General features: G+C 44.8%; 1 protein-coding gene across 1 annotated transcript; it reads left to right on the top strand.

Annotated features, from left to right (window-relative positions):
• Positions 1-17384: 17384 nt before the first annotated feature.
• On the top strand, positions 17385-19622 carry LOC123162954 (ubiquitin-60S ribosomal protein L40). Its single transcript, XM_044580721.1, has 3 exons — positions 17385-17554; positions 17964-18500; positions 19206-19622. Exons 2-3 carry the CDS (start codon positions 17964-17966, stop codon positions 19581-19583), a joined length of 915 nt encoding a protein of 304 aa, XP_044436656.1. The 5' UTR covers positions 17385-17554; the 3' UTR covers positions 19584-19622.
• The last annotated feature ends 583 nt before the right edge of the window (positions 19623-20205 follow it).

Here is a 20205-nt window from a genome sequence, read left to right on the forward strand (position 1 = left end):
AATTATGCTGACCAATGCGACATAGATTTTATTTATCTAGGAGGTTGTTGAACCGGAAATTCCAACAGACCCTATTGTCGAGAGGTTAAATTTAGTTGAAGAAGAAAACAATTTCTTGAAGGAAAAAATAAGAAAAATTGAGGAGGAGAAGATGATATTGGAGTTGCATGTTGCAGATGTCGTCGATGATCACAAGATCAAGATGGATGCAATGCGCTTGAAGATTAGAAAGATTATAAAATATGCCATTCATACCGAGGCTTGGTATCATTATGCCGTTGGATCAGTTGTTACCTTGGTGGCGATTATGATCGCATTTGTTTTCGTATTGAAATGTTTTACATAGTTTCAATGTATGGTTTAATTAAATGCTCTGCGGAGCTTTATGTTGTTAGATGAGAACTATGTATGTACTTTGGTTTTAATGTGATGATGAACTTCTATTAATTTGGTCACTTAATTATCTATTCTTGATGTTCTGTAATGATTTTTGACACACTTAATTATATATAATGCACGCAGATGAACCGACAATGGATGTACGGTGACAGACGCACTTCCGAGTACATTAAGGGCGTGCATGATTTTCTCGAAGTGGCTGAGGCAAACAAGCAGAATGGTTTTATATGTTGTCCATGCCCTATATGTGGGAATATGAAGTCTTACTCTGACCGGAAAATCCTTCACACCCACCTGCTTTACAAGGGTTTCATGCCACACTATAATGTTTGGACGAGGCACGGAGAAATAGGGGTTATGATGGAAGACGGCGAAGAAGAAGAGTACGATGACAACTATGTGCCCCCTGAATACGGTGATGCTACTGAACATCAAGAGGAACCAGACGATGTGCATGATGATGCTGCAACGGGCAAAGCTTCTGAAGATCAAGAGGAACCAGACGATGTGCCCGATGATGATGATCTCCGCCGGGTCATTGTCGATGCAAGGATGCAATGCGAAAGTCAAAAGGAGAAGCTAAAGTTCGATCGCTTGTTAGAGGATCACAAAAAGGGTTGTACCGCAATTGCGAAGATGGCAACACAAAGCTCGGTACCGTACTGGAATTGCTGCAGTGGAAGGCAGAGAATGCTGTGCCAGACAAAGGATTTGAGAAGCTACTGAAAATATTGAAGAAGAAGCTTCCAAAGGATAACGAATTGCCCGACAGTACATACGCAGCAAAGAAGGTCGTATGCCCTCTAGGATTGGAGGTGCAGAAGATACATGCATGCCCTAATGACTGCATCATCTACCGCGGTGCGTACAAGGATCTGAACGCATGCCCGGTATGTGGTGCATTATGGTATAAGATCAGACGAGATGACCCTGGTGATGTTGACGGCGACCCCCCCAGGGAAGAGGGTTCCTGCGAAGGTGATGTGGTATGCTCCTATAATACCACGGTTGAAACGTTTGTTCAGAAACGGAGAGCATGCCAAGTTGATGCGATGGCACAGTGAGGACCGTAAGAAAGACGGGAAGTTGAGAGCACCCGCTGACGGGTCGCAGTGGAGAAAAATCGAGGAAAAGTACTGGGCTGAGTTTGCACGTCACCCAAGGAACGTATGGTTTGCTTTAAGCGCAGATGGCATTAATCATTTCGGGGAGCAGAGCAGCAATCACAGCACCTGGCCCGTGACTCTATGTATGTATAACCTTCCTCCTTGGATGTGCATGAAGCGGAAGTTCATTATGATGCCAGTTCTCATCCAAGGCCCTAAGCAACCCGGCAACAACATTGATGTGTACCTAAGGCCATTAGTTGAAGAACTTTTACAGCTGTGGAATGGAAACGGTGTACATACGTGGGATGAGCAGAAACAGGAGCAATTTGACCTAAAGGCGTTGCTATTCGTGACCATCAACGATTGGCCCGCTCTCAGTAACCTTTCAGGACAGACAAACAAGGGATACCACGCATGCACGCACTGTTTACTTGACACCGAAAGTATATACCTGGGAAGCTGTAGGAAGAATGTATACCTAGGCCATCGTCGATTTCTTCCGACCAACCATCAATGTCGAAAGAAAGGCAAGCATTTCAAAGGCGAGGCAGATCACCGGAAGAAGACCGCCATGCGTACCGGTGATCATGTACTTGCTATGGTCAATGATTTACACGTAATCTTTGGAAAGGGTCCCGGCGCACTAGCTGTTCCGAATGACGCTGGGGGGACACGCACCCATGTGGAAGAAGAAATCTTTATTTTGGGACCTACCCTACTGGAAAGACCTAGAGGTCCGCTCTTCAATTGACGTGATGCACGTGACGAAGAACCTTTGCATGAACATGCTAGGATTCTTGGGCGTGTACGGAAAGACAAAAGATACAACTGAGGCACGGGAGGACCTGCAACGTTTGCACGAAAAAGACGGCATGCCTCCAAAGCAGAATGAAGGTCCTGCCAGCTATGCTCTTACCAAAGAAGAGAAGGAAATCTTCTTTGAATGCCTGCTTAGTATGAAGGTCTCGACTGGCTTCTCGTCGAATATAAAGGGAATAATAAATATGCCTGAGAAAAAGTTCCAGAACCTAAAGTCTCATGACTGCCATGTGATTATGACGCAACTGCTTCGGGTTGCATTGAGGGGGCTTCTACCGGAAAATGTCCGATTAGCCATTGTGAAGCTATGTGCATTCCTCAATGCAATCTCTCAGAAGGTGATCGATCCAAAAATCATACCAAGGCTAACGAGTGATGTGGTGCAATGTCTTGTCAGTTTCGAGCTGGTGTTCCCACCATCCTTCTTCAATATCATGACGCATGTCCTAGTTCATCTAGTCGACGAGATTGTCATTCTGGGCCCCGTATTTCTACACAATATGTACCCCTTTGAGAGGTTCATGCGAGTCGTAAAGAAATATGTCCGTAACCGTGCTAGGCCAGAAGGAAGCCACTCCATGGGCCATCAAACAGAGGATGTCATCGGGTTTTGTGTTGACTTCATCCTGGCCTTAAGAAGATAGGTCTCCCTAAATCGTGGTATGAGGGGAGACTGACTGGAAAAGGCACGCTTGGAAGGGACTCAATAATATGCAGGGATGGATATTCTTGGTCTCAAGCACGCTACACAGTTCTACAGAACTCTACCTTGGTGACCCCGTATGTCGATGAACACAAGAACAGTCTATGCTGCAAACACCCGGAGCAGTGCGACGACTGGATTACATGTGAACACATCAGGACTTTCAGAAGTTGGTTGGAAACACGTCTCAGAGGTGACAACACTGTTTGTGGTGAGCTGTACTTGTTATCCAGGGGACCATCTTCGACTGTTACGATTTGGAAAGGATACGAGATAAATGGGAATACATTTTACACGATTGACTAAGATAAAAAGAGCACCAACCAAAACAGCGGTGTTCGCTTTGATGCAACAACCGAGAGGGGAAAGGACACGTATTATGGTTACATAGTGGATATGGGAACTTGACTACGGACATGATTTTAAGGTTCCTTTGTTTAAGTGCAAATGGGTCAATCTGTCAGAAGGCGGGGTACAGGTAGACCCACAGTACGGAATGACAACAGTGGATCTGAAAATCTTGGGTACACTGACGAACCGTTCGTCCTAGCCAATGATGTGGCACAGGTTATCTATGTGAAGGACATGTCTACCAGACCGAGAAAAAGAAAAGATAAGGAAGTGATTACATCATACGATGAGCCAAAGCGCCACATAGTTCTTTCAGGAAATAGGGACATCGTGGGAGTGGAGGGCAAGACAGACATGTCTGAAGATTATGAAAAGTTTCATGAAATTCCTCCCTTCAAAGTCAAGGCTGACCCCAGCATCCTGATAAATGATGAAGATTATCCATGGTTACGGCGCAATAAGCAAATGACACAAGTGAAGAAAAAGTGAAGACTTTCTCCCGTAACTATTATGGTGATACCATGCCAACTTTGTAACAGATGAGTATGATACCATTGTCCGTTTTGTACATGCACATGCTATGTGCGTGAAATTATGATACCATGCCAACTTTCAACTTTTTCAGTGTTCATTTGAAATGCTTTAATGTCTTATGGTTCGGCCCTCGTAATACCATTAATCCCGGTTCGCTCCTTGTCAACTATGTTCTCACCAAGAACACTCTCAAGAGGGCAGCCACGTGGGCCATTGGTCCCGGTTCGTCTGGACCTTTTTTCTCGATAGGCGCATCTATGTTCATTTTTTTAGTAAAGTTAATCACAAACTTGTGATTCTCACAAATTTCAAAGAATTCAAATTTTAACTATTCAAATTTGAAAACTAATGGCACTAACAGAAAGTTTATAATTTTTGTGACTTAAAAGAAAAATAATTAAACATAAACTTTAATGAAATAAATAAAATAGCAACAATAAGTATTTTGTTGTAAGTAGAAACAATATAAAATAAATAGAGCAACAAAGAAAACAAAAAACAAAATAATTTTTCTAAAACTAATGGCACTAACAGAAAGTTTATAATTTTTCTGACCTAAAAGCAAAAAAGATTAAAAAATAAAACAAAAAACAAAAGAAAATAAATAATGCAAAAAACAAAACAAAAAAACTGGGAAAAAATAAAAAAATTGCCATCTATTGGGCCACCACGGCCTGAATACGACTAGAAACCCAACCTGGGCCAGGATTCAGGCCCGCAGTAGGCCCAACAGGCCCACAACAGCATAGTGTCAGATTAGGCCCGTAAGCCTGCATTTGAGAGGAGCTCGAGAGGGTAGCCGCAGCAGGGCTTATAAACCACTCTGAGCCCCTCTCAACTAGCGAGGTGGGACTAAATTTTGGTCGCGACGCGGGCAACGCAGGGGCCTTTGGTCCCGGTTGGAGGCACCAACCGGGACTAAAGGGGTGCATTGGTCCCGGTTCGTGGCACCAACCGGTACCAATGCCCACCCTTTAGTCCCGGTTCGTGGCACCAACCGGGACCAAAGGCCGCCGCTTTCCGCCCTTTGGGCTGCTGAAAAGAGGCCTTTGGTCCCGGTTGGTGGCACCAACCGGGACTAAAGGGGGCATTGGTCCCGGTTCGTGCCACGAACCGGGACCAATGCTCTTGATATATATACAACACTTAGCAGTTTTCGACCAAATCCCCCACTTCTCCCCCGACGCCCCCTGCTCCTCCTCGTCGCCGTCGCCGCCCGACTCCCCTGCTCCACCTTGCCGTCGCCACCGCCACCGACGCCGTCAGGCTGCTCGCCTTCGCCGTCGCCGCCACCACCGACGCCGTCAGGCTGCTCGCCTTCGTCGTCGCCGCCGCCTCCTGTGAGCACATGCTCCTGCGCCCCTCCCGTCCCGCGCCCCTGCGCGGCCGCCGCGCCGCCGCCCCTGCCCTACATTTTTTGTGTGTATATGTGTATATATGCATTTTTTGTGTATATGTGTATATATGTGTTTGTATGTATTTTTTGTGTATATGTGTATATATGTGTATACATATATGTGTTTGTATGTGTATATATGTGCATTTTTTTCATATATATAATGTATATATGTATGTGGTAGCTATATGATGAATGGATGTGGCCATCTATGTAGGAATATAATGTTCATAGCATTTTTTTGTTTATATATGTTTTTTAATATATGTATTAATTTTTTATTTAGGTTGTTAGTAGATATCGATTTTAGGTTAGTGCATTTTAGGTTAGTGTAGAGGAAAAAGAAAAATAAGGAAAAGGAAGAAAAGAAGAAGAAGGAAGAAGGAAGAAGAAGAAGAAAAAGAAGGAGAGGAAAAAGGAAAATAAGAAGAGGAAGAAAGGAGAAGAAGAGGAGAGGAAGAGGAGGAGAAATAAATAAGAAGAGGAAAAAAGAAAAAAAAGAAGAGGAGAAGAAGAAAGGAATAGAGGAGAAGAAGAAAAAATAGTTCTATTTTTTCTTCTTCTCCTCTATTCCTTTCTTCTTCTCCTCTTTTTTTCTTCTTTTTTTTCTTTGATCTTCTCCTCTGCCGTCGTCGATATACCCCCCCCCTCGGCCCTCTCGCTCGACCAAAACTCTCGAGGACACCCAAATCCTAGAGAAAAAACGATGTTGGTCTCCTACCCCCTCCCGCTGCGCCCCTACCCGACAAACTCTCTTGAGGCCACCCAAATTTACCAAGTTAAAAGAGCGTTGTCGTCGAGGCCACCCCAAACCCTTGAAGCGTTGTGTCGAGGCCACCCCAAACCCTTGAAGCGTTGTCTCGGCCACCCCAAACCCTAGAGAAGCAGCATCGAGGCCACTAACATGATTCCTTATTGTGATTAGCTAGCTAGTTCTACGTTTGCCACTAATATATATCCATCTGTACCATGTTTGAATAATAATTGACATGTTGTTAATATTTGCAGAAACTATGGAGCACTACCGAGACGAAGCAACAGAAGCGATGTTGGGGGAGATAATCGCAGAAGGAACTGGTGTCATTGCGTCATTTTTCAACGACGTCGTTGGTCAGGAAGGACTGTGTGAAGAAGAGGGCTATGTTCATGATGGCTCTATCCCATTAATTCCGGTACAAGAAGAGGGCTATGTTCATGATGGCTCCGGTGATGACCCAATGGAGGTACAAGAAGGAGACCGTGCTGACTGCTCCGGTGACCGAACCGAGTCCGTCCAGGTATATATATATTAGTTAAGCCCATGCTGACTAGTTAATTGATGCATTCATTGTTTTGGTATATATACACATATTAATTAACTCTTGTCTTTCTTCCTTTTTCTAGCCCTCCGGATCGAGCACAACTTCAGTAAGGAGACGAGGCCCAAAGAAAAAGTTGAGCTCGGATGAAAGGTTTGAGATCACAGCAATCACGCGAGACGGCGAACCGATTGAACCCATCCGGACAAAGAACGCATTTGTTGCTCAGTGCGGGGTTCTTGTTAGGGACAAGATCCCGATCAGCATCCACCAATGGTATAAGCCTAAGGAGGAAGACCCTCAGGTGTCTTATGTCAATGATATGCAGAAAGATGATCTTTGGACTGAGCTGAAGGCAAATTTCACCCTACCGCCAGAGGAGGATCCGGAGAAGCCAGTTAAAGAGCAATTAATCAAGTCTTGTTCTCTTAAGAAGATGGCAGACCTATTCAGGAAGTGGAGGAAAGAGCTGAAAAAGTTTGTCGACAAAGAAGAGACACCAGAATTCATCGGCAAATATGAGAAGATCATAGATTACTGGCTCGCATTTGTGGCCTACACGACATCGGAAAAGAGTAAGAAGATGTCGGCGACAAACAAGCAAAATGCTGCGAAGAAGAAGTTTCACCATCGCACGGGGTCAGGTGGCTACCTACAAGCCTAGCCTAAGTGGTCCAAGCCTGAGAATGATCTGCTTGATAAAGGGATCGAACCGAAGACAATGAGATGGCCAGACCGTTGCCGGACTTGGTTCTTTGGGGCTGGCGGAACCTTGGACCCTGTATTAGGGAAGTGCCGTTGGACGGACGAGCAACTGAAAACACCAGTCACAAGGCTTCGGTAGTATATCCATGCAGCACAACAAGGGACGTTCGTTCCAGACAGGGAGAAGGACGAGCTCATAATGGCCCTCGGGAATCCTGAGCACCCTGGACCGACACGAGGCACGTCAGGCTCCATTCCGTGGAAGGTTGGTTCTCCAGACGCAGGGGGTTACAAAACCCATGAGAGGAGGAAGAAACTGGAGCAGAGCCAACTGCAGGCGCTGCACGAAAGGGTAATGGGGCTAGAGGAACGAGAAGCAGATCGCAACAAACGACCTGCCGAAGCTTCCCCGGAAGCTACCCCGCCATCTCAGCGGAGAAGCAGCGTGGCTTCCACCGAGCTGCTTCAGCCGGAGCATGTCTTGACGGCTCTTGCTAGCTATCCCGTGGATGCTATCACGGGGGCTCAAAATTGCCACATTATGACGCGATGGATGAATTTGAAGGTCAAGGCGGCTGTTGGCTCTGTTTATCCTACTGAACAAGGCGCAACTTATCACTGCCGGCCGATTCCAGAAGGATATGTCAGGGTGATGGTGGATGAAATAACGGAGTGATTTGAGGACCTCCAGCTTGACTACCCTACCAGTGAAGGGGAGACTAGGCTGGGTTCTGCTCTGAAGACTCCATGCTTATGGCGGAAGGAGCTCATCAACCTTCCGAACTGGACGCCTCCACCTCCTCCTCCTCCTCCGGCGAGTCAGGGCACTCCGTCTCCTCCAACGCCTCCTCCTCCAGCGAGTGTCGATCAGGGCACTGGGCCTCCTTCTCCGGCGTGTGGCGTCACTCCGCCTCCTTCTCCGCCTGCGTCAGTGCGCCCGAGCAGCCAGCAGCCTCCTCCTTCTCCGGCGCGTGGTGGCACTCCGCCTCCTTCTCCGCCTGCGCCGGCGTGCCCAAGCAACCAGCAGCCTCCTCCTTCTTCGGCGCGTGGTGGCACTCCGCCTCCTCCGCCTGCGCTGGCGTGCCCGAGCAACCAACAGCCTCCTCCTTCTCCGGCGCGTGGTGGCACTCCACCTCCTTCTCCACCTACGCCGGCGCGCCCGAGCAGCCAGCAGCCTCCTCCTTCTCCACCTCGCCAGCAAGGGCGGAAGAGACCAGCCGCCGCCCCGGCTGCTCCGGCGCGTCGTAGTCCTTCTCCTCTGCCTCGTAAGCAAGCACGAAAGAAGACAGATGCCGCAGCCACTCCGTCTGCTCCGGCGTCTAGAAATACAGCCAGCAGAGGCGGGAGGCAATACAGATACGGTCCACCTCTCAAGCCTCTAGAGAAGTTACCGTATGAGAGGATCGAGGAGGAAAACGCAACGATCGTGCGGGCCCATGTGAAGGACTTCTTTGAAGGGGTGAAAGCAAAGAGACATCCACCTCCGGAGGAGAAGATAGATCCGGTGAAAGCAAAGCGCACTATCGATGCCCTGAGGAAACCACCAAAGTCTCTGCCGAGAACCAACTATGAGCGCATTACTGCAAAGACATATCTCGAAGCCCAGCGGTCGGGAAGTACTGTCAGTGATAAAAGGTTAAAAGAACGAGCAGCTGGGAAAAAAATTGCCCAGCTCGGCGAACAAGCACAGCAATCGTGCCCCCCGCTCAATGTGTCTAGCGGCAACATCGTCGCTAATGCTCCGGGGACGGTGGCCGGTTATGGCATTCTTGGAGATTACATGCCTGACGATCAAATTCCAGATTTCTTGGAGGTGGATGAACACAAATACGAGTACGGGAAGCCTCTCGTCAAAGATGAAAAATCTCTAACAATTATGATGCGAAGATTCCATGTTTGGTACATGAAAACCTGCAGAGAGTCTGAGGGGACAAATGCTTTGTATCTGAATATTAAAGAGGAGCACGACCTCGTTGGAACTGATCTATTGATTGTTCCATTTGAGGAGTTCTTCGCGTTCTTCAATCAAAAGGCCCTCGATAAACTAACGATCTTTTGCTACTGTCTGTAAGTACTATTTCTGTCATTAAGTCTCTATATATAGCTCGGCTCTTTCATTACATGTATTTATAATTAATTATCCTCACTATATTATGCAGATTGAAGATCGTCGAGTGGAAAAAACAAGAAATGTATGATATTGGGTTCATTAACACAAATATCATAGATGAATTCTGGTTGAAAAGGACGCCGAAGAGGCCGAGGGGTACTTGCTACAATCGTTGATCAAAAATCAAAACAAAGATTTAATACTCTTTCCTTACAACTTCAAGTGAGTGTTACTGCTGTGTGCATATTCGGTTTCCCTTATTACTCGAGCTAGGTTATAGTAATGTAATTGATGAGTTATGCATGTGTGCGCAGATTCCACTATGTTCTTCTGGAGATTAAGCTTGAGCGGGGAGTAGTAAACGTCTTAGACTCGAGACGAAAAGATCCCCAAACCTATGTGGACATGACTAAAATACTCAACAAGTAAGTTCAATCAATCATTTATCGCACCATATCGGCAAATTTTTATTCATTTCCTGATATCTCAAGTAATAATTATTATTTTCTTTGTCTTGCGGGGTTTGGAAACAGTTCACCGCAGAAGTTCCGGGACTGCCGAAGGAGCTGCGATAAACATACCCGAAAGTAAATACTACTAGCTAGCTAGTTGCACGCATCTCCGGTTGATTCTATAGTTGTACTTTCATCAATGCCATTTATAATGCTTCATTATCAGTTTGATTGACCTCTATTTCTCGTAAAGTGCTTGTGGCAGGAACAAGGGAATGATTTTTGTGGATACTACGTGTGCGAGTTCATCTACAACGCGACTTTGAAAAATAAGCGGGGCTACTCTAAAAGACAATATGAAGTGTGTAAGCAATAATATTCACAATTTCATTTTATTACACCATCATTGTTGTGAGTTTCATTCATATATGTATTAACCCCCTTCTTCAAATTAGACGAGGCAGATGCGGGATGAACTCCTAGAACAAGATCACATGAAAGCAATTCAAGAGGAATTGGCGGGATTCTTTCTTGACCACGTCATCAATAAAGCCGGAGAATATCATGTGGAAATTGATTTCCGTTGCTAGGGGATTGTAAGAAATTTTACATATTGTATATGTATGTAGCCAGTAGCGTCGGATAGATAATACGAAAACTTGTTGTTCGACCAATCTCTCGGAGAAGGAGAGGTCGATCGATCACTTCTCTCGGTATGCATGACGAATTTCTGTACTTAATGGTTCCCTTCATTTTCTTACTAGCTAGCGTGTCGAGGGCCTCTCTATGTACAGTACGTAGCGTCGACCAAGCACGGACATAAGAGAGGACACTTCTCTTTATTAATTAGCTAGCTAACACAATATATGAAACACCTAAATTAACCCCCCAAAACCCCCAACCCCCCCCCCCCTTCAAAAAAAACAAAAACCACGGCCACTGAAATGCTCACGCATGGATGCCTTTTGGTTCCGGTTGGTGCCACCAACCGGGACCAAAGGCCCTCCTGCCTGGGCTCGGCGCACCGGCCACGTGGAGGCACATCTGTCCCGGTTCGTGTTAGAACCGGGAGTAAAGGGGGGAGGCATTAGTAACGACCCTTTACTCCCGATTCAAGAACCGGGACTAAAGGCCCTTACGAACCGGGACTGATGCCCCCTTTTCTACTAGTGTTATGCAATCTCGAAGCAGTGCAAGTGATGCCCCTCCTCCTCCTCCGGAATGTTAACCCGATGGCCTCTCCTCCTCAAGATGGTCTATATATGAACAAGTGTACTTCTATTGTGACGTGCACGTGTTTTGCAAGTAGTGACAAAATATGTATGAATTTGCGACTTGTGTGCGACGTCTACTAGGATAATACATTTGACTTGTGTGTGATAATATGTGGACTATCCCTAATTATGCATATATATGTGGACTAGATCAAATTATGCCTATATATGATCAAATTATGCGTATATATGTGTGGACTAGATCAAATTATGCCTATATATGATCAAATTGCACTGTAGTTGTTTTTATCTGCAGGGATCAGAAAAGAAAGAGCTTGACAGCAGAATGGATGGGAAAGATTTCCGAGAGCAACAGTCGGAAAACGATAGACTACCGAGAGCACCTCTCGGAAATACGGTCATCTGGGGCACTACTGTCGTGCCACATCTTTTCCGAGAGCTGCTCTCGGAAAAGAAGGAGAGCATTGCCGAGACCAGCTCCCGGCAAAGCTATGTAAACTGTCAGCTCCTATGTGGGCCACGCTGTCCTCACTCTCGTCATTTTTTTTCAAAAATATTTAGCAAGTTATTTAAAAAAATACTGATAATGTGACCAGTGGGACAAAAATACTCACATGTCAGTTAGAAAGAACACACAAAAAAATATATAGGATGTTATGCTTTGCCGAGAGTGACACTCAGCAAAGTACGCAGTAACTGATTGAGCCGTCTGTTGCGGACGGGCATGCCACGTGGCTACTCTTTGCCGTGAGCGGCTCTCTGCGTCTGCAGGGTTTGCCGTGCGCTGCCTCTTCACCGTGAGGCAGTGACGGCAAAGATGGCAGTTTGCCGTGAAGGTGGGTTTGCCGAGAGTGACACTCGACAAATCTTACTTTGCCGCGTGTCCATGTTTTAGCACTCGACGAAGAGCATTACGCTCGGCGTAGCCCAGAATTCCAGTAGTGTAAGTAGAAATATTTTTTGGACGGCTGTCTGTGGGGCATCCAAAGATGAGCTAAAGTCCCTGAAGCCTGAAGGAGGTTATTAATACTAGTGGTGGTGTAGGAAGTGATGCCACGGATATAAATAGGTGCATTTGCTGGTGTGCAATCCCTACTATTATTAAACAAGTAAACACTAGCTAAGTGTCCGTGCGTTGCCACGGATTAACAAATATATATATACAAAAAGAAAATTCATGTGACATGAGAGTCAAAGGTCATTTCTATGGGATGATATCTCATGGTCATGATCTAGTAGATACATACATCTCGTCATTGTCTTTCTTCCACACTCCATGTCTGAGCTACCACGCGACATTCGACTTCCTTCTCCCACCATGCATGCTTTTATCTCCTATTTCTCCTACCTTTACCTTACACGACAGTACCAAGTTTCTTGTCCAACTATCATAATCTTCTCCGGTAGGGCACCCCCTTAGATTATTACTGACTTGTACATGTTGCAAATAAGATCAACGAAAATGGATACTAAATTTCTGATGAGAAATGAGAATTCAGGGCAATATCTTCCCAAGACAATAATAATTCCAAGACAATCTTTTTATACCTTCTGTCAACATTGGGACACACATTCCACACAATAAGCATGCAATGATGTTGATACTTGATTAATTGTCATTATATGTCTACAATAAAGATAACTTTACTCAAAACCGCCTATCTTAGCCAAATCAACAAATCTCTCTCATTAATGCAATTTTCTTTAGAAAACAAATAATAGATTCTTGCCTATCTTAGCCAAATCAACGGATCTCTTTCATTAATGCAATTTGCTTTAGCAAACAAATAATAGATTCTTTCCTACCTTAGCCAAATCAACGGATCTCTCCCATTAATGCAATTTGCTTTAGCAAACAAATAATAGATTCTTTCCTACCTTAGCCAAATCAATGGATCTCTCCCCGGTTCGCTGGGCGCGTTTCGGTGGGTGGGCGTGGGGGTGGGGGTAATTTGATGGAAATAAACCGGTTGAAAATAAACCGGTTGAAAATAAACGGATCCTGTCTCATGCTGTCCTCGCCGCCATCAGCGACACCACCGCCATCGCCTGTTGCCACTACTTCAGCGCCACGAGCGTGGGACCGAGGGACGAAGGGAAGGGAAGGAAGTGAATTGATGTACCTATGTTTGGTATATATCACACGAGGAATCAAAACTGGATGCACGTGAAAGCATAGAGATGGTAGAGGAGGACAGAGGAAGGGAAGGGCAAGAGGAACCTGAGGATGTGCGATGAAGGAGCGATGCCAAAACATCACAAAGGGGGACCCGTAGCTCGTCACGTAGCGCGGCCGCCTCATTGCCGGCTGCCACCCCGCGCTACCGCCTCCGTGCGCAGGTTCGTTCGTGGAGCGTGAGGAGTGCATGACCTGCCTTCACCGCGGCCTGGTCCTCCCCACTATCGTGAAGCTCGCCCGCATCGCCGCCCCAATTGCTCAGGATGACGGATGAAGATCCTGCAACAGCGACGTGGGTGAGGGATGCAGCCGACGATGGAGGGATGATTTTCGTGGCTAAACCCTCCCTATCAAAATAACTACTTAAAAAAGGCAAAGATCGATGCATTAGGAAAATTAGGATTTGGAATTGATTGTCATAAAACAAAATTTTATTAATTGATAACGTGCTATCGGTACATGCCCGTTTATAACGTGTCTAGTTAGGAAACTTTGGAAAAGTTAGGAAAGTTTTTATTGTGAGGGTAAAAAAATCAATGTGAGGAGATATGGTGGTGGGATATGAGACGAAAATAAACCGGACGAAAATAAACCAGACGAAATATAACCAGACGAAAATAAACCGTGGACGCAATCCTACCAACTGCTCCATTAGGAGTAGAGATATTGATCTCTAAGTGCACCCAGCCTCATGTACACACAACAACACGAATCAATCGCAGCCGCACGATCAGAGCCACTTAATTTAATCTAACCGTTAAGATCATAATATACTAACCCCATCAAAACAGCGTTTAGCGATTTGTCCAGGCGGACGAAAACTCTGCTGCAAACGCTCCATGCCCCGCATCCCGTTGGCATCCGGTAAACTAGGAAACAAACACCCCATGGAGAATAAATTAGGCGTTTAAAAAAGAGAAAGTACCATGCATGCGGAGGAGCAATGGATGGAAGCTTACCACGCGAGAGAACAGGGTCGCATGCATCACGTATTTAGGTAGTTACTGTTTCCGCTAATCAAGGTAGAAAACCAAGAAAATAAAGCAAAACAATCTTGGATATTCTTCCCAAAAATCCTTCCAAAAAAATCTGCAAATACGACGCCTTGATACAAACAAAGGCGTGGCCCAGCATCTCTTCACGTCGCTCCCCGGCGCAGCGAACGTGCTCGCCGCCGACGTCCACGCTGCCGTGTGCGGGAGCACGGACCGCTTGGGCTACTGACACGCCATCATGGTATTCCATGGTCGACGCCGTCAAAAGCGATCTCTTCATCCAATCGGACAAGAACCTCCTGCGAGTCCGCCGCCGTTGAGGGGGTCTTAAAGCTGCTCGGCCATGCGTGCGATGTCTTCTCCTCCGGCCCCTGCGCCGCCGCCGCCTTCTCCGATCGTGCAGGATTGGTCGCACCACCCGGCAAAAAGAAGAGTATGTCTCGGCCGGCGCGCATGCAATTGAACCTGGATGGTCACACGAACTCAGATCACCGCCAGAATCACCATAAACGTACGTGAGTACGGCTCCTTCAAGGGCACACAGAATTTTTCCTCGAGGGTAGGAAGCTCGCTAGGTCAGCCATGCGGCATGCCCGCATCGTCGATGTCGTCAAGACAGATACAATACCTTCAGGCTATACTCTTCCTCTTCATCTTCTCCACCTTCATTGCACTGGAATCTCATGTGTCCCCAGCGGCCCCGCCTCCATGTCTGATGAGAAGAATCTCTACAATATGCATGCATCTTGTCAACTCAATCGCCTCTTATATTATTTAAATCTCAGACAGATAGCCACGTTTGAGGCAGGAACTGCAATTACTTTAGCCAGTGGGATCTATTATGTGAGGGAACGGACATGCCATAGGGCACATGTGAGTCCCCTGGTTGCTCTTTCTATTTCTATTCTTATTTTTCTGTTGGTTCTAATCGTCTTGATACTTTTCGCATGACAGTACCTGCATCTTTGTGCTACTACTATCTATTGGCACCATGTCTGACATTTGCTGTCTTTTTGCACATCAGGTTTCTGTGTTTTGTGTTTTTGTGGAAACTGCTATGACCAATAGAAGGTAATAAAGTGTTTTAGGGAGAGTGATGTGCTACTATAAAGTTGCATAGGAGCATAGGCTATGTAAGTGGGATTGATACTCTGGTATTTTGTTAGTTGGTATGGCAGCTTTGATACTCCATATAATGTTTTCTTTTACAAAACATAAACAACAGTATAGACTATATTTTCATTTCAGTTTGAAATTGCAGCAATATAATCTGAAATGAACTAAGTTTTCATTTCAGTCGCAGTTAAAGCTATGGAAGTAGTTTCGCACCCCTTCAAACTCGAGTGTTTCTCCTAATAGCTGCCCACCTAGTAGAGGTAACTCTTTTTATGAATTTCTTGTCGTGGGCAAAATGAATTGAATTTCTTGGGTTCAAGGTTTTCTTTTCTTCCTCCTAATAGCTGCCCACTTGCTGGTAGAGGTAACTCTTTTTGTTGTATCCATCCTCTGATCATATATATGCAGTGTGGGAGGGAGGGAGAGGGAGAAGTTCATCGAGTAGGCACGCCTTTCTAAGACTTGCACATTGTGAAATACTACCTCCGTCCCATGTTAGTTGTCGTACAAACGGATGTATCTAGCGACATATGTCGGCGACAACTAATATGGGACAGATGGAGTATAACACACCTGTGTGGGTGACCTTTTGAGGAAGGGAGAGGTAGAGAAGTTTATAGTGACACAATTTAAAAGATCAAGAACACATTGCCGTGAAGAGCATGTTGTGCAATATAACAAATAGCACACAGTTATGTGTTTGGAGTTCTTAGGGGGTGGGGGGGGGGGGGGGGGCTGGAAGGGAGGGTGAGCTGGATGCACAATTGTCAGCAGTGACAAGCTTAGATTGGGGATGTGAAGAGGTGCATATGCATGATACATTCCAATTCACGGGCAGATACCTTGATTTGTTACAAGTGTGAGTAATCTCATTTGAATATATTACGATCCATTCCATAGATTTGTACTCACTTTATTGTTCGGCATAGTTGAATTGTCTGTGTCCAAAATGCATATGATTTTATTATGTACGCTCACACTAGATGCCACCACACAATAACAACTTATAATAACCGGTTCTTTTAGAATTATAAATGGAAGTACATACTGATTTTAGCTTCTAGGCAAATGTTTGTAGATTCCCCTTCAATCTGAATCACATGAAGTGGAGAGTTCACCAGAGTCCGTGGAAGAAATCTACATGCCATTATGAGGAAAGAGGGAACAACCCGATATGCGACACCGAAGAGTGTAAATTGTAGTTTTATTTTCTTCTTCAAACATGTCCTTTTTTGGGACCAATTTAGGTTGTATACTGAAATCATGTTCTCTATACTATAATCATGTTGTTCTAAGAAGTGTCGACCTAGAATTAGCTTGTCCAATGACTCGATATGTTTAACAATGGGAGTTTGGAGGATTAGTTAGTATTTAAGCCCAGTTAGTCAATATGATTAAAATGGGGGTTTGGAAGATTAATTAGTAGATTTTCATCGTTTATAACCTATAGAGACTGAATGAATGAAACAATATATAATTATTTAATGTGGCAATGTGACCACCATGGTGTTCAATTTACCTAAATATTTTTTTCTCAGACGTGCGTTGCACGTGCAAGCTTACTAGTTTCAGAAAAGACAGAGAAATTCCACTATAAAATTTGATGGGACTTTGAACTGATGTCTTTGCTAACTTGATCATTGTGGTTGCAGTGTGCCTAAGCGTAGAACAACCACACTCTTGATCAATCTCTGCTGATGTACATTGTGGCAATCTCTTGGTCCGTGTCTCATATCATAGAATAAACAGAGAGCCAGCATGTCTTCTGGCAGCCTTGTATTTGCATGACGTGTTGAGGTTCCGTCCAGCTTAAACCCAACCCAAGCCCCAGGCGATAGCATAAGTTCAGTTCGAAGAGTAGAGCTGAGCAGTTTTTTGGTCCAGGCAGTCTCAAAACTGGAAAGCTCCGCTTTTCAAAAAGAAAAAAAGAAAAAGAAAGAAAGAAGGGAAAGCGCCGATTGCAAAATCGCCTTGCGCCGTCGCACGCCTTGCCTTGGAAGGAACCAGTAGATGCAGATGAATTCCCATAAACCACCCTACCCGTGGGCGTGAGCCCTGGCGATACATAAACACATCGGTCGATCCCCAGTTTCACGTCTGGATCGATCGTCGCTTCTGCCTCTGCGTATGCCTTCATCGATCGAGTTCAGGCTGTAAGTTATGGGAGCTAGCTGCTGTTGATCCCATCTCTCTACCTAGAGTCGAGATCTCTTGCCGGCCCGTTTCTGAACGTAGTTCTGAATTTATCCTTACTAGTTCGATCGAGTTCATCCAGTCGGGCGGTTTAGTCTTGTAATTGACTTCTTTCAGTAGTTGTATCGATCGCTAGTGATCTGAACAAGGCTTGTTACTACTTCCTAGTAATTTATTAGTCGCCCTAGTTAGTCCTAAGGGGATTTTTTTACTCTTGTACGTGCAACATATACTTCCTCCGTCCCAAAATAAGTGACTCAACTTTGTACTAGCTTTAGTTGAGTCACTTATTTTGGGACGGAGGAAGTACGTAATTTACTATCTATTCCTCCAAATTATTTACTCATGATTGGTATTGTCATTCGATAGATGAAGCTCTTCGTCGAAACCCTCGCGGGCAAGACGATCACCGTCAAGGTCGATCCGTCGGACACCATCAACGTTGTCAAGGCCAAGATTCAGGATCAGCAGCGCCTTACCTTTGGCGAGAAGGAGCTGGAGGACAGACGCACCGTGGCCGATTACAGCATCCAGGATGAATCCTCTCTTCGTCTTGATCTGCGCTACCAGAGAAAGCGGAAGCAGCCAAGTGTCATGCGTGGTGAGCAGCCCAAATCTGCAAAAAAGAAGAGAATAGAGTATCAAATCTTTCTCAAAGGGCTTGTAGACAACACCACCGCCCTTGAGGTTGCCTACTCGGATACTGTCAGAAGAGTCAAGGAGATGATCCGGGACCGGCAGGGCATTCCCGTGGATGAGCAGAGGCTGATCTATGCAGGGAAACAGCTTGAAGATGGTCGCACCATGGATGACTATGGCATAAAGAAGGAAACTACACTTCACCTCTTGCTCCGCCTCCGATCATGCGGTCCTAATAATTGCCCAAGAGTACCTATCCCAAGAGTGGTAACCTAGTTTTCCGTCCCGTCTGCTTCTATGAGAAAGTCTACACGCTAGTGATTAATTACCAAGCACAATACACCCTCTATGAACAGTAAATTCAAGACAAATTCAAAAAAATCTGAAACTTTGGGACTTCAAATATGATCAGACTTTCGATGATCTGGCAAAGTTTCAGCTCAAAATAACAATCGAGGAGCCCTCACCTAAACAAGCAAAATCATTGTTCAAAGTTTATGTACACTTTTGAGCAGTGAATTTGTTTTTTTTTTGTGAGGGCTCCATGAAGGTTATTTGTTCCTGAAACATTGCAAGAACATCAAATCTTTGATCATCTTTGATCACTGAAAGTTTTAGAGTTTTTTTTTCAATTTTTTTACGAATTTACTGTTCACGACGGTGTAGGGGCACCCGGGTGCTGTTACACCTTTCTCCACTATACATATATAGGTACAAGACGGATACAAATTCCCGTTCCTGAGTTAGCATGTCATGTTAATTTTGATGACTTGCCTGTCTAAATTAAGCCATCTATACACATAGTACATCTAAATACATCACAATGGAAACATATGTAACCCGTGACTAGCGCATAGCACCTTCAGGTGTAGTTAAGCAAATCTACTTTCTCAGACATTGTTTATTCATAAATGTATTTCCTTTCATATCAAACAAATCCTGCGACTAAAGTGTTGTGGCATCTGCTAGCAGCCCCGTCAAAGTGAGCCAGGCGAAGATCAGAATTCTCATGCAAGATCCTCCACTGTTATCACTGCTGCTTCTCCTAATGTCAAGCACCATAAAAGAAAGATTCAGACTCATATTGATGTTGCCAACCTGAGGAGGAGCCCAAGAAGCAACAAGTATGATGGCTTTAAGGTGAACCTTCAATCTGATAGCAGAATCCAGAAGTCCAAGGTAAAGAAGAGCTCCACTCCCTTGGCAACTATCGCTACCAAGAGTGAGGCCAAGGAAATCCCTCCCCCAACTCCTATCCTAATATTTCAACACATTGGCAGTGTGTTTTCTGCGATCAGGAGTGTATGGTATATCTGTTTCGGAGCACTCCACAAACAAGCTGTTGGCTAATTACCTAATATGGAGAATGGAGGAAGATGGAGATGGTCCTTCTACTGCCAAGTAACTTGCTAGTACTGTATTACTAGTATTTTGCTTATGGCATATCTTAAGACCTCGAATATTCTTGTGTTTGAATATTCATGGTTTAAATTTGGATGATAAAAATGTTACCCGTCGTAATCTTTGTATTTATTTACTACTAATACTAATTAGAGACTCGCTAGAAATTATCTCGTTAATAAGAAAACAAAGAGAAAAAAAATGGGACTCCCTAAAAATTCCCACATTAATAGGAAAAAACAAAATAGAAACCACTAATCTGGTGGGATTAAATTATAACAGTGTAGATTTATCTCTTTTTTGCGGGGAACAATGTAGGTTTATCTCTTTTTTTCGGGGAACAGTGTAGATTTATCGAAGATCAGTTTAGATTTATTGTAGGTCTTTGGAAATTTTTTATTTTAGGGATAATTCCCCTCCGTCCGGGTTTATTGGGTACTCCCTCCATTTTTATTTACTCCGCATATTAGCTTTGATAAAGTCAAACTTTATAAAAGTTTGACCAAGTTTGTAGAAAACAATATGAACACTGAACAAATTTATATATGGTGAAAATATATGCAATGATGAA

The sequence above is a fragment of the Triticum aestivum genome, chromosome 7B (assembly GCF_018294505.1).
Source record: "Triticum aestivum cultivar Chinese Spring chromosome 7B, IWGSC CS RefSeq v2.1, whole genome shotgun sequence".
Classification (NCBI taxonomy): Eukaryota; Viridiplantae; Streptophyta; class Magnoliopsida; order Poales; family Poaceae; genus Triticum; species Triticum aestivum.

Coding starts and splice junctions, on each gene's coding strand:
- LOC123162954 (XM_044580721.1), top strand. CDS start 17,964: ATGAAGCTCTTCGTCGAAACCCTCGCGGGCAAGACGATCACCGTCAAG. Junction 18,501..19,205: donor GAGTACCTATCCCAAGAGTG/GTAACCTAGTTT, acceptor ATCTGCTAGCAG/CCCCGTCAAAGTGAGCCAGG.